This window comes from Lactuca sativa, chromosome 5 (genome assembly GCF_002870075.4).
Source record: "Lactuca sativa cultivar Salinas chromosome 5, Lsat_Salinas_v11, whole genome shotgun sequence".
Lineage (NCBI taxonomy): Eukaryota > Viridiplantae > Streptophyta > Magnoliopsida > Asterales > Asteraceae > Lactuca > Lactuca sativa.
In genome coordinates, this window is record NC_056627.2 from 32,996,069 (window position 1) to 33,011,125 (window position 15,057).

Sequence of the window (15,057 nt, forward strand, 5' to 3'; positions counted from 1 at the left end):
AGAACCTTAAACAACATCCATATCAAATCAATACTTTGACAAGCAAATACACTAAGTAGATGGCCATGAACCGAATCTCTATATAGGTGTATCATATTGTTTCATAACACGTATCAAAAGAATATTGAACATAAGTTATATTCATCGAGGACACTAAAAGTCTAAAACCCAACAACTTTAAATACATAATTGAAAAAATTAAAATAAAATGCGTACGACATGGAGAATTGACACTTCAATATACGTCTTATTCGGCCAAAACCACATGAAAATGTTGTACTTGTACCCACCCTTTCGAACAATCCAACAAAAAGCAAAGAAAACTTTACAAAGCCTTGGTTATATCTCTATAAGGAAAACCAAAAAAATAAAATAAAATAAAATAAAAAAACGAAAACAAAAACAAAATTATTATACCTTCGAGCAAACCCGCATATTATAAAACCAATTATGTACCCGTGCGTTACTCGGGTATATAAAAAAAATAAATGGTGTATTGAAATTTACATAGATCAATCATATTCATATCTGATGAAAGACATCAGGGTATGACCCCATTTGGTAGATATTGAAATCTGATGCATTGTTGACTTGTACATCATGCATATGCATATGATGTTGCCATTGACCTACACATCCTTCTTCAGATTTGACATTAACCCCATTCAATTGAAACATTTCCCCTTCAAATGTCATCTGTTCAAACCCTGCAGATAGGCTTCTTGTTGTGTTCATGTTTGAACTATTTCCGGTGGTGCTTGATCCTGAATGATCGGAAAAGTCGGTGGCGGTGGCGGTGGCGGTGCTCCGGTGATCAAAATTTGCTAAATTTGGTAATGACGTTTCGTAGGTTGTTTGGTATTGAGCTAAAAGATTTGAGTTGTAGCTTATTGGATCGATTCCCGATTGGAATTCCACCAAGAACAAAGGATCACAAACTGATTTGGTTAAGAAAGTGTCGCGTATTGAGCTTGTTCCCATTGATGACATTAATCCACCATTGTTGATGTGGAAAGACTGCTCAAATTCAGCTGTCATTGGCATTGATGATGATGAATTTGGAAAAAAATCGGACTTTTTATCGAAAAATTCAATCTTTTTGTCTTTAACATCCTCGTTGTCGGTGATTGGCTTGTGGGTGTTTGGATCAATCCCTTGTTTTATCAGTTTCTTCTTTAGACACGAATTCCAGAAGTTCTTGATCTCGTTATCTGTTCTTCCTGGCAATTGTGCAGCAATTTGAGCCCACCTGGAACCCATTTTAGCACAATTTTAAAACAAGATTCAAGAAAAAAAATGGACACTTCACACTCATTTTGTGAAATGAAAGAATCGGATGTTTTTGAAGTCGAATTTTATTACCGATTGCCAAGAACTTGATGAAGATTGAGTATAAGCTCTTCTTCTTGTTGAGAAAACATTCCTCTTTTAAGATCGGGCCTCAAGTAGTTTATCCATCGAAGCCTACAACTCTTCCCACATCTTTGCAATCCTGCTTTTCGTTCAAGATTCGGGAAAAAAGTCAAAAAGTTTCCAACTTTAAATCAATACATACAAATATACACAGAAAAACAATGAAAACCATGTCCACTTTTACAATTTGCAATGAAAAGACTCGATTTTTTCTGTAACAAAGAGGGAAGAGAACACTTTTTCCATAGCAACAAGGGAAGATCAAGAATCGACAAACTGGTCTTTTGTATTGGGATTGAGAAAAGACTCTGATTAAGGATAAAAACCCGACATATTTTATTGCAATTCGAAATCAATAAATAAAAAGACTTTGGGTTTTATTTGGAGAAGACAGGTATAAATAACCAAAACGGGCCTTTTTCCCTGCAATTCGCATCAGAAAACGACCCCTGAAACAGAAGAGAAGAGAAAGAGGTAAAAACCAGCATGTTTAGGAACAGAACTCCAGCAACCAACACCAAATCTTGTAATGTATTTCAGAAGCTTGTCATCTTCTTCAGGAGACCATAATCCTTTTCTAAGCTTTTGCTTGACACAGCAAGAATGGCGACCCATGAGACTCTGTTTAAAGAAGAAGCTGCTTGCTGTTGTTATCACTGAGAATATATAAGCAGGGGGGAGGGAATAATGGGATTTTAATAAAATAATAAATAATAGTAATAAACTTCAAGTCTTCAAGTATGTAAAGGGATGTGTCTTTTTTGGAAGTGACATATCAAGAAGTTTAAAATTATAATTTAATTAACTTATGTCGCATTATTTTAATTATTTAACGAAACAAAATTATAATTTATTATCATCTTAAAAAAAATCTATTAAAATCGATAATATAAAATAATATGTCGCCAATTAATCTTTAAATGTTGCCGATTAGATGACATCTAACACGATTAATTTTTATATACATCATTAATAAAAATGAATAAACTAACTATTTTTTAATGTTATTTTAGTAATAGTAACATTTTTTTTGCAAACTGACCATCGGTCCAAAATGGGTCATTCTCCACCAAAATACACAACTCAAATCTAATATTGTAGACCAATGTTATATATATATATATATATATATATATATATATATATATATATATATATATATATATATATATATATATATATATATATATATAGAGAGAGAGAGAGAGAGAGAGAGAGAGAGAGAGAGAGGTTCATGTATTCTAAATATTTATTATGTGGATGTAAGAATGATTGTAGTCATTTCAAAAACCTAAATAAAAGTAAATTTATAATCTTACCTATTAATTTGTTTAGGTAATTAAATAATTAATTAATTAATCCATTTAATTTAGGCAAGCTTAAAACCCTAATTGACTACACAAACACAAACATATATTTGGTTCTTCTTCCTAGCCTCACCCTCTCTCTCTCTCTCTCTCTCTCTCTCTCTCTCTCTCCGTCTATAGTGTGTTCTTTGACAAAGGATCAAGATTAAGCGCCCTATACAACGTCGTTAACGGAGGCACTAATGTTTGGTTCAACGACGACCGCTTCAAGATCGTCCGCCAACTCGGTGAGGGTAGGTTTGCGTACGTCTTCCTTGTTAGGAAGGCCTTCATTGACGCTTCCGCCAGTGACACCTCTAAGAAGTTCAAAGACCCCTCTCACATCTTCGGTAAATAGAAATCCCCGATTTTGAGATTCCATTTCTAGGGGTTCAAAGTAACTGCATTGCATCTGTTGATTCCGTTCTAGTTATGAATTAATTTGATATCCAGAGGATGTAACTTATGCGATGAAGAAAGTTTTGATTCATAATAATGATCAGGTGGAGTTGGTGAAGGAAGAGATCTGTGTATCCGCTCTGTTTAGCCTCCCGAATCTACTGCCATTGTTGTATCATGCCATTATTCCAGTAAAGGTAGCTTATTTATATCCACAATCAAACTGTGATAATATCAAATGATCTCTTTTCATTTCACCTAATCAAAATTTGTTGAGTGTGATTGAACAAATAATTTTTTATTTGTTAACACAATTCTATTCTACTGGGCACGCCACATTAGAACAACCTTGGACACATGAAGCATACTTGTTGTTTCCAGTTCATCTAGATGACACTTTGTTGGACAATTCACGATGCCACTTTTTTGTCTGATGAAGAACCCACCAGAAGTCTTCACAAAGATTGTTTTCAGGATTCGCATAATGTTCAATAGATAAAGGATTTGTAGTGTATAGGATTCCATTCCCGTTGTCAAGGGGATAAAGACAGAGTGAATCATAATTTTCCTATTCAGATTCAATTACAGTTGCCAGCTTTCAAGACTTTCTTGGATCTTGTTAGGATTCATTTAACAGGGAAGGATTCAATTATATAGTGATATGAAACCACCAGCATGATAATGACTTTGTATTCTTACAGAATGGATTTGCTATTCATTCATAATGGAATTTTATTAAGTTAGAATGGATTAACAACAATATATCTCTCAGAATTTATTAGTATTTTACTTTGATTTCAATGTTTTTATTTGCTTTTTAACCATTCTCAATTTTATTCCTTTAAGAATCAATGTAATTGTTAACCATCATTAGTCGTATTCTTTCAGAATGAATGTAATTTATGTTCATAGTTGTATCTTTTAAGAATGAATTTAGTTACTCATTCTAAAATATAAAAAATCTGTTTCATATAAAATTTTATTCATTAAAAAATATTAATTTTGATAGTATATGTTTATAGTATTCTGTCAGAATAGAATGGTTTTTGAAGATAATATGAATACATTCTTTTAGAATATCCGAATTAATATAATTATTATCATGAAAAATCAAAACTTTAAAGTTTAGAGAATTAATTGTTCCCTAAAATCTACAATTTTTCTTTATTAAAATTATGTTATTTGACTAAAATATCCTTACAATGAATTTGGATGGTATTTTTCAATTATCTTTAATTCAATAATATGTATTAATCACTTTCTTAAAATAACTAAAATGAGTGGTCTACAATCATTCTTACATCCACACAATAATTAGTTATATTTCAATAACCTAAACCTATATATATATATATATATATATATATATATATATATATATATATATATATATATATATATATATATATATATATATATATATACTAGCCGTTTACCTGCGCCAAGGACGGGTGCAAATAGTTTGTATCGGAAGATAGTTTTAATGCGGCAGTTAGTTTCATTTAGGTGTGAGGTAGTTCCTTACGGTCTTTTGGCGGACCGTTTTGTGTTAGATAGTTTATTTCAATGGATAATTTCTAGGTAGGTGTTTGGATCATTTCAACCAACATTGTATATGAATATAAAGATAACAAACCATCATCTAGGCATACGACATCGAAAGGTTAAACACGACTGAGGAGCAGTGGCATCGTCTAGGTTTTCATATAAAAGATCAATGGTGGTGGTTGTGGAGCAATGACAAATTTGAGGTCCAAGTTGTTGGTGGATGTGGGATTTTTTCGTTAGGGTTTCTAGGAAACAAAATTGGGTGAGGGATTGAAACATAGTACAAGAGGTAGAGAAAATGTGGTGGGGATTGGATTTTGTGGTTAGTAAACAAATAAATAGAATCAATTCACATAGTATATAACATAAAAAAAATTGTACCTCCAGATTGTATCTTCAAATTATTTATAATAGGCTTAGGTAACAAATCAACAACCAAAGTTAAAGGCTTTAGATAGAGATATGACTGGACTTCACCAAAGATGCAGAAAGCCAAATAGAATCTACGGAATTAACACCAAAATTAGTCAAAAACTAAAAAAATTATAAAAGTTGTATAAAATAGTACAAATCCTCAAACCATTTATGTGACAAACCTTAGGTTGAACACCAAAAATAATCCATTTTTAGTGCTGCAAAGCAAGGCCAACCTGCTCCCTGCAAAAGGTTAAACCATGCCTCTAAAAAATCAACTAACTACAACAGAAATGGAGAGTAACCCCCCTACCACATAGTGAAACAATCAAAGTAGTAGTAGAATCGAACCTTTCACTTAATCAAGCACCATATCTGAAGCATCAATCTCTTTTCTTTTAGGCTTAACAGGCTAACAATTTCTTCTCCTCTTTATTGTTGCTTGGCGTCGATCCATTGAACACATTTCTTGGCTCCTTATCAAAGATAATTGCATCCTAAAGTCAAAAATGAATTAAAGAAGCAAAATATAGCTTAAATCATAATGAAGTTTGAAAATAAAGAGAAATAGATTTGTCTTCCCCATAACATTTTCCTTTAACCTACAAAACCATAGTTAAAATCAAAAAACAAAAGGGAAAATCAAAATTAATGCAACTTTATAAAAATAGATTGAGAAGTTTGTGGGGAGAAGGTACCAGGTCTGTGGTCAAGGGTGTGAGTGACAGAGAATGGGCTTCATCTTTGTCACCTCCTCCGACTTATATACCTCCACAGTAAGTTGAATCAGACCTTTGGTTTTAGAAAGAGAGGAAACATATCTGCAACAAAACCTATGAATTGTTTACAATTGCATAGCCGTGAGAAAGGGGAGATGCAAAAATATGATTTTAAATTTTGAATCTTCAACTTTGACTCTTTTGAGAATGGTGTAGGAATCCGTCTGTTGTTGCGAGTTTTCTGAGAGGGTGCATGTTTCCTAAATCAACATACAACCATAGAAAGAGATATCAATCGCTTGATGATGTCGACCTGTTAATTAGGCTGCAGGTTATCAAAACTAAAACTTCAACAAATGCAAAACTACATGTTTTTACAGGGAAGAAGCGTACTTTTGAGAAGAGAAAGCAACCGATATGATGTCGACGTCTAAACCATTGTTATGTCTGCATATTTTTGCGTAATTCTAGAGGTTACCCAGGAAGAGATGAAGATATGGATTTTTTATAGAAGAAAAACTTAGGAAATGAGGATAATACGGGATTTCAAATCAATTCCTGGTCTTCTATCCATGATGAGTTTTTGTTATCTTTGGTAAAGATTAATTATTACTCTTTTTGAGGAGATAAACATTAAATGATTGCACGTACGTTATAATTTTTATATCTCTTAAATTTTATGAAATAGTGAATATGTTTAATATAATAGAACAAAATATATAAAATCTACAACCTCAAAATAAGAATAACATTAAACAAATATTTTTCTATAAAAGTTTACATCATTAGTCTTAAATAAAAGCTTGTATAATATATATAACACATTTTATATTTTTTTCATAAAAAGCTAATCTCGACATAATTTTTGGAGTTTTTCAAAAAGTTAATTATTAAATTCTGTTAAAGAGGATGCAATAACAAAATCAATTAGTAGTAATTCCCTCCTAAAAAATAGGTTTCATAGAAACAATGAAAAAAGAACATCGTTTATTTCATCTCGTATAATAATTATAGTGTCGTAAACTGGAAATATTTTTTTTAATATAACATATTCATGTTTTTAAATTATGTTAGATATAAATGATGAAAACGTGAAATATATAAGATTGTTTTAATGTTAAAATAACAGTAAAATTAATAATATTACAAGCAATTCATGATCTTCTTTCCATGATGATTTTTGTTATCTTTGGTAAGGATTAATTATTAGTCTATTGAGCAGATTAATATTAAATGATTGTATCTGATGTTATATTTTTTGTACCTCTTAAATTTTAAAAAATGATGAATATGTTTAATATATATATATATATATATATATATATATATATATATATATATATATATATATATATATATATATATATATATATATATATGTCCGCACAAAACGACAATGATCAACAACTATTTTAGCAAATGAATTTATCATGGGGAAATAATTATTAAATTTTTATTAGTTATTATGTATAAAAAAATTACCACTTTTCAATAAAATATTTATGTTTAGACCTTACATTTATATTGCCTATTTATACATTTGATGTAAATTCATTAATATCGGTGTCTAATTTAAGAAATATAAATTAATTTATATATATTAATTTAATATTTTAAAAATTGTCAATTTGCTCGAAATTAAATTTCTTAATAACCTTTCTTGATTGAAGGCTTCAAACATTTGACAAATATTAATGATTTATTTATGTATAATCGATTTGTACAAAAAGCTTTGTAACTTATATCACTTAAAATTCAAGATATCACTGATATCTTATATATATATATATATATATATATATATATATATATATATATATATATATATATATATATATATATAGGTGCGACATACAAAAATCCGAAATACGCGTTCCAGATTTTGCAATTTCGAAGTTCGTTTTACTTGCATTTCAGATCAATTTTCAATATGGATTCGCAAAACCAAGTGAGTTATACTCTTTAAATTACTCACAATTGAATTTTTAAACAATTATATGTATTTCAGAATGCGATGAACACCCCATGATACGAAGAATGAGTCAAGAATATCCATTATTTGTATTTTTTTGTTGTACATTTATGAGGTGCATGTAAGGATCTTATAGTGTGTTTATGACCGTTTTTTAGTTCGAAACTATGTTTTCTAAGGAATTCGGAAAGGTTTTGTTGTAACCTCCGAAAATATGAGGCCAAAAATTTCATTTTTTTTTATTTAAGCAAGTCATAAAATATGTTATCAAAACATTGTCAATATTACATCAGGTTTAAACCACAATGTCGTGTCTCAAAATCATAGCATCATAGGTGATGGAAATCAGAGTACAATCCCAGAAGCCCATTGCGGAAATCATGTGTGAATGTGTGATGCACCACTACACTGTCGGCTCCATCTCCTTAGACGAAGAGGTACCTGAAACCAAAACTGAAACTGTAAGCACAAAGCTTAGTGAGTTCCCCCATCATAGCACATACCATATAATATCATCGGTATCTTTCAACCAGTAATTGTCATTTGTATCTTTCAACTGGTATCTGTCATCAGTATTTTTCAACCGGTAACTCTCATCGGTATCTTTCAACCGGTAACTACCATCGGTATCTTTCAACTGGTAACTAGGGACTGTTTCACCTCTACCATTATCATACAATAACAAAATATAATCATACAGCCAGACATAACTGGGTACTGACCTACCCCCTCGATCCTAAAGACCGATGTCAGGGAAAGACTAATCCCTACCATTACCATTAACACACATAACATGTCACACAGGCATATCTCATGACCAAAGCATGTAACCATACCAAGATAATTATCACAAAGACAATCATCTACCAAATACCCTTGTTGGTGGGCCGACATTGTGGCCTTAGCCCCACCACTACTGGAAGGTAACTCACCTCGAACGAGTAGCTGCTGATAATCTGCACGGGAAATTTCTATCTACTGCAACTCCGAAAATCCTCCGGCTATAATCCCCACAAAACACTTAATCAGAGTCTGATATCTATTCTTAGGGTAAAATGACTATTTTACCCCTGACCAAGTCCAAGTCAAAAGTCAAAGTCAAAGTCAACTTCCAGTTGACCTGACTCGCCGAGTTGGGCCGCCAACTCGTCGAGTCCCTAACCCTTTAACTGTCCTCATCCACGTCTCTACTCGTCGAGTTTAGCAATGACTCGACAATTTCTCCTTCTATATAAATCATCGAAGGATCCTTCATCCGACTCGCCGAGTTGTATGAACAACTCGCGGAGTTTATCCTCATCCTATGAACCAGTCCTGTCCTAGACTCGCCGAGTTGTAAGAAATGATGGGTTTTGAGCATTCTAACACTTCCTAAGTGTATATGCAACCCTAATAACCTTGGATCTATGTTTTTCTAATAATCATGCAAAGTTGTTTTCCAAGGTTATGAACCTATCTAGCATACATGGGGTACAATTTTCTTTGTATAAAAGATAGAACTACATACCTTGTTGTTGAAAGTGTTCCTTGAAACCTTGTGAGCCTAGCACCTCAAGTGTGATGCCTCAAATGCTTCACACAACACCAAATGCAAAGAATAAACTTGAGAGAATACTCTAACACATGCAAAATCGGCCAAGCCCTCTTATTTCTTAGTGTAGCCGATTTTGGGGAGAGTTACATTGCTTATATAGTGTGTTGCATTAGGTAAACCCTAATGTTCCATGACTCTTCATTTCTTGATCCATGGGTTAACTCCATGGAGCATCCATGGAGCATCTTATGGGTGGAACCCAACTTGATAATCCATGGAGCATCGTAGTCCACTATATAAGATATGGAAGATTTACTTAATCTACCCATATATCTAATTAGTTATCTTTTGATCACTTAATTAATTCTTGATCAAAATTAATTAAATAATATTATTACTATATTAGAACTTATAATATATTAATAAACCATATGTGTTATTTCTCTCAGTTAGTTTATCCAATTGCATGGTGCCATGCAACCCAAATGGACCATGCCGGGTCGGGTCAAGTACTTACCAGAAATAGTTATGGACTTAGACACCTTATCCAACAGTCTCCCACTTGGATAAGTCTAATAACTATCACTGCAATACTTCAGGAACCGATCGGCAATCATAGCTCTTTCAAGGTCTCTCGGAACTGAGAAGATGTTGATACGCCATTTAAGATAAGTGATCATATAATCCTCTGTTGTAGATATCAGCCGGACAATTAGATGGAACAATGTCTTACTTATTGTCCAGCAGTTTGTTTCTCGATTCCCGATTTGTTTGACAAAGAACTTAATTGAACACATCAACTTAGTTCTGACCGGGCCCGGTACATAGGTCAAAACAAAATCATCGAGGGGCCCAGATATCAGCTTCTAATCCAAGAAGGAACAGATAAACTTTGACTCATATGTTTGTTCTACTACTAGTTGAATTATACACAAAAGCACGTTTTATAACATCGAGTTACCAATGCGTTTTCGTACAATCAATGCATAATCAATTCATAGGAAACAAATCATATCTCTAGGTTTGAAGACTTATATGATATTACTGTCTCACGATCACTCGAGATAAAATACCATGAAGTGATTCCAGTGAGCGTGGGTTGATTCCAATACTCAGAACTTATGAGCACTCATGAAGTGTTGTCTTATATCCTGACACCTACAACCAACTTAATGACAGTCTTACTTCATATCTACTTCCAACATATGACTGACTGTGGAAAGTTTGAATAATATGTGAAACCACAACATACTATTATGGAAGTCAAAACATGCAAAAGAAATTATAGTAAACGATTGACAAAAGATAGTAACACTTTACTCATAAATAAACACAACTTTTATTCATCATCAAATGTCAATTACACTTTACAAATTTCATAATTTATTTAACTACTAAAACTTATATCATCCTTCAGCCCTATACTCCGAGCATGCTGGAGATGCTTAACCCTACTCAGTCCCTTCGTGAGGGGATCTGCTGGGTTCTCATCCGATGATACCCTTTTGCCACGAGGATTCCTTTTTCTATGTGATGTCTGATAAAATGATATTTTCTGTCGATGTGTCTGGATCTCCCGTGATCCCTTGGTTCCTTGGCTAAGGCAACAACACTTACACTATCACATAAAATTTCCATGGCTCCTTTATAGCTGGTACTACTCCAAGGTCTCCTATGAAGTTCTTCAGCCATATAGCTGATGGGTTTTAGCCATAAGAACTTTCCTATGTGCGCATGCAAAACCCTAATGCTTGGATCTATGCTTTCTAATTGAACATGCTTTGAATCCAAGACTTCTAATGACTAATTAGGTGTAATAACAATACTAAATCAGATCTAGAATCATACCTTTGAATCTCTTGTTTGATCTTGTTGTCTTGGAGCTCTAGAGTCACAATTGTCACTCCTCTAATGGCTTACAAACACCAAATAGCAAGGAGGATGATTTGGGAGAGAGGAGAGGGGAGGGAATTCGGCCAGGGGTTCTCTACTTTAGATGAAGTGCCGATTTCCCTTTGCCATATGGTCTATTTATACTTGTAGACTCCTTAAGGGTTACAACTTAAACCCTAATTGGATAATCTTCTCTTAAAGCTATCCAAATCCATTCCTTAGATAGCCTTGGACGATTTGAAGCTATCCATAACTTCTAGAATCCGTCCACTATCTATCCAATATGGATTTATAGTCTAAAGTTTAACTATCAAACAATTGACAGTTTATACCCTCTTGTTTAATTAACCTCTTTAAGTCACCAAATTAATACCAATTAATTAATGACTTATATTAATCAAATAACAATATTATTATTCTTTATATTATTCTCATAATATATTAATAATATTTATTCTCTCTTAATAAAGCATCCTATCAAGTTGCTATGGTGAAGGCAACCCAAAAGGACCATGCACAACCTGGTCAAATACTTGCCTAATATAGTTGCGGCCTTAGACACTATTCCAACAGTCTCCCACTTGGATAAGTCTAGTAACTATATGCGCAAGTACAATTCGATTTGCAATCGTAGCTCTCAAAGATGCTGTCAAACTCTGATCTAATCAATCTTGTCCTTTAGATAAAGGATCGTACAGTCCTCTGTTAGATATCATGCTGACAATTCTATGGAATGATTAGTCAAGCATTTAGGTTTCTCGATCTCTGATTTATTCGACATAGAACTTAATCGAACACATCAATTCAGTTCTGACCGGGCCTGGCACATAAGTCAAATCAAATCATCGAGCGGCCGAGATATCGCTTTTACCTTCTTAGGATAAAAGTTACAGCTAAACTTCGACTTATATGCATTTACTTATTCATTAACCAACTCTACAGAACAATGCGTTTTATAACACCGAGTTACTGATGCGTTTTTGCATTATCAATGTACAATCAGTTAATAAATAACAAACCATATATCTAGGTTTTAAGACTATATGATATTATCGTCTTGCGATCACCCTTTTATATCATATTCCATAAGGTGATTCCAGCAAGCGCGGGTTTGTTCCAATGCTCAAAACCAGTTCATAAGCACTCATGAATGTTGCAGCAACCCTTTGCTATGTCTAACACCATTTAGACAGTCTACATACCAATTCATGACAATCTTCATTCATATCTACTTCCAACATATGAACGATTGTGGACAATTTGTATAATTCGATTATTCCTAATAAATTCAATTATTCTGGAAGTCAAAACATGCAAAGTGAAACAATAGTTAAACAATTAACATAAGATAGTAACATTACTCATAAATAAAACTCCTTTATTTAATCATCAAATGTTAATTACATTTATCTATTACACGTTTCTAATACTATCTATCTAATCTATGCTAATATCATCCTTCAGCCCAATACTCCTAGCATGGTGCAAGTGCTTAACCCTAATAAGTCCCTTTGTAAGCGGATCTGCTGGGTTATTTTCTGATGATATCCTCTTCACTACGAGTTGTCCTTCTTTCACACAATGTCTAATAAAATGATATTTTCTGTCGATATATCGTGATCTACCATGATCCCTCAGTTCCTTGGTCAAGGAAACCGCTCCTTCATTATCACAGAAAATCTCCATGGGCTCCTTTATGGCAGGTACAACTCCAAGATCACCGATGAAGTTCTTCAGCCATATTACCTCCTTTGACGCTTCGCTCGCTGCAATGTACTCTGATTCACACGTTGAATCAGCTACGGTTTCCTGCTTGGAACTTTTCCAAGTCACTGCTCCTCCATTCAGGGTAAAGACCCAACCCGACTGCGAACGGTAGTTGTCCCTGTCGGTCTGAAAGCTGGCGTCACTATACCCTCGCACCTTCAAGTCATCACTCCCTCCGAGGACTAAGAACCATTCCTTCGTCCTCCGAAGGTACTTAAGGATATTTTTCACCGCAATCCAATGGGCTTTGCCAGGATTCCCTTGATATATGCTAACCATGCTCAAAGAAAAGGCTACATCAGGGCGAGTACAAGTCATAGCATACATGATTGAGCCAACTGCGGAAGCATATGGTACTCGGCTCATTTCTGCTATTTCAATTTCGGTACTCGGACTTTGAGTCTTACTCAACTTGGCATTACTTTGTATCGGTAATTCTCCCTTCTTCGAGTTTTCCATACTAAAACGTTTTAGTACCTTCTCTAAGTAAGTGTTCTGACTAAGTCCTATTAGTCTCTTACTTCTTTCTCTTACTATCCTTATTCCCAAAATGTAAGAAGCCTCTCCGAGGTCCTTCATAGCGAAGCACTTCCCGAGCCAGGACTTAACTTCCTGCAGAGTCGGGATGTCGTTTCCTATGAGTAATATGTCATCGACATATAGAACGAGGAAGCTAACTATACTCCCACTGGCTTTGACATATACACATGATTCATCTTCGCTTCGTACAAATCCAAACTCTTTGACTTTCTCATCGAAGCAAAGATTCCATCTGCGAGACGCTTGCTTAAGTCCATAAATGGACTTCTCAAGCTTACACACTATATTCAGATGCTTCGGATCCACAAACCCCTCCGGCTGAGCCATGTAAACATCCTCAGCCAACTTCCCATTGAGGAAAGCGGTCTTGACATCCATTTGCGAAATCTCATAATCATGAAATGCGGCAGTTGCTAGCATCACTCTAATAGATTTTATCTTCGCAACCGGTGAGAAGGTCTCATCATAGTCAACTCCGGGAGTTTGAGTAAAGCCCTTCACAACCAATCGCACTTTATATGTGTGTACGTTTCCATCCACGTCGGTCTTCTTCTTGAAGATCCATTTGCACCCAACGGTCTTACGTCCAGGCACATTATCAACCAAATTCCAAACTTGGTTATCATACATGGATTGGATCTCGCTATCCATTGCCTCTTTCCATTTTGCAGACTCCAGGCTTGCCATGGCTTCCTTATAGCTATTAGGTTCATCAAGATTTATTAGTGTACCATCATTAATATACGTGTCCCCCTCGGTAGTAATATGAAAACCATAAAACTGGGGTTGAACTCTAACTCTATCAGAACGTCTAAGAGGTAAGGACTCATCAATCGATTCAACCGGAGTTTCCTCCTCGGGTTGAGCGCCAGCGGTAGAGGTTCCTTCATCCATCGACTCTTGAATCTCTTCAAGCTCGATTTGCCTCCCACTGTCTCCTTGGCCTATGAGTTCTCGCTCTCAGAAAACTCCTCTCCTCGCAACGAAGACAACATTGTCCTTCGGTCTATAGAAGAGATATCCAAAGGATTTCTGTGGGTAGCCGATTAAAAATACATCGCTCACTTCGAGGTTCGAGCTTGTCGTGAGTATCTTGTCTTACGAAAGCCTCGCAACCCCAAACCTTGATATGTGCCAACGAGGGAACTTTCCCTGTCCACATTTCATGAGGTGTTTTGGCAACCTTCTTAGTAGGGACTCGGTTAAGGATATGGGCGGCAGTCTCCAAGGCATACCCCCAAAAAAGAGATTGATAGTGAAGCACGACTCATCATAGAGCGAACCATGTCCAACAAGGTTCGATTTTGCCTTTCTGCCACACCATTCAATTGTGGTGTCCTAGGTGGCGTCAATTGTGAAAGTATTCCACACTCCTTGAGATAATTGTGGAATTCAAGACTTAGGTACTCTCCTCCTCGATCAGATCGAAGCATCTTGATTTTCCTGCCCAATTGATTCTCCACTTCATTCTTGAACTCTTTGAACTTTTCAAAGGTTTCTGACTTTTGCTTG

General features: G+C 34.6%; 1 protein-coding gene across 2 annotated transcripts; it reads right to left on the reverse strand.

The window, feature by feature from the left end:
- Positions 1–227: 227 nt before the first annotated feature.
- On the reverse strand, positions 228–2,094 carry LOC111887428 (transcription repressor MYB6). Of its 2 annotated transcripts, none has more exons than XM_042902395.2 (3): positions 1,896–2,094; positions 1,363–1,495; positions 228–1,249 (listed from the first exon to the last, which is right to left on the reverse strand). In XM_042902395.2, exons 1-3 carry the CDS (start codon positions 2,026–2,028, stop codon positions 523–525), a joined length of 993 nt encoding a protein of 330 aa, XP_042758329.1. In that variant the 5' UTR covers positions 2,029–2,094; the 3' UTR covers positions 228–522. The 2 variants fall into 2 exon arrangements, with proteins under 2 accessions (XP_042758329.1, XP_023739361.1); XM_023883593.3 differs by having other exon boundaries at positions 369–1,249; positions 1,363–1,492; positions 1,896–2,089.
- Positions 2,095–15,057: the final 12,963 nt, after the last annotated feature.

Excerpts from the sequence above, each read along its gene's own strand:
- LOC111887428 (XM_042902395.2), bottom strand. The coding sequence starts at position 2,028 with ATGGGTCGCCATTCTTGCTGTGTCAAGCAAAAGCTTAGAAAAGGATTA. Across the intron at positions 1,496-1,895 it reads TTCTGTTCCTAAACATGCTG|CAGGATTGCAAAGATGTGGG; the intron begins GTTTTTACCTCT and ends TTGAACGAAAAG. Across the intron at positions 1,250-1,362 it reads CATCAAGTTCTTGGCAATCG|GTGGGCTCAAATTGCTGCAC; the intron begins GTAATAAAATTC and ends AATGGGTTCCAG.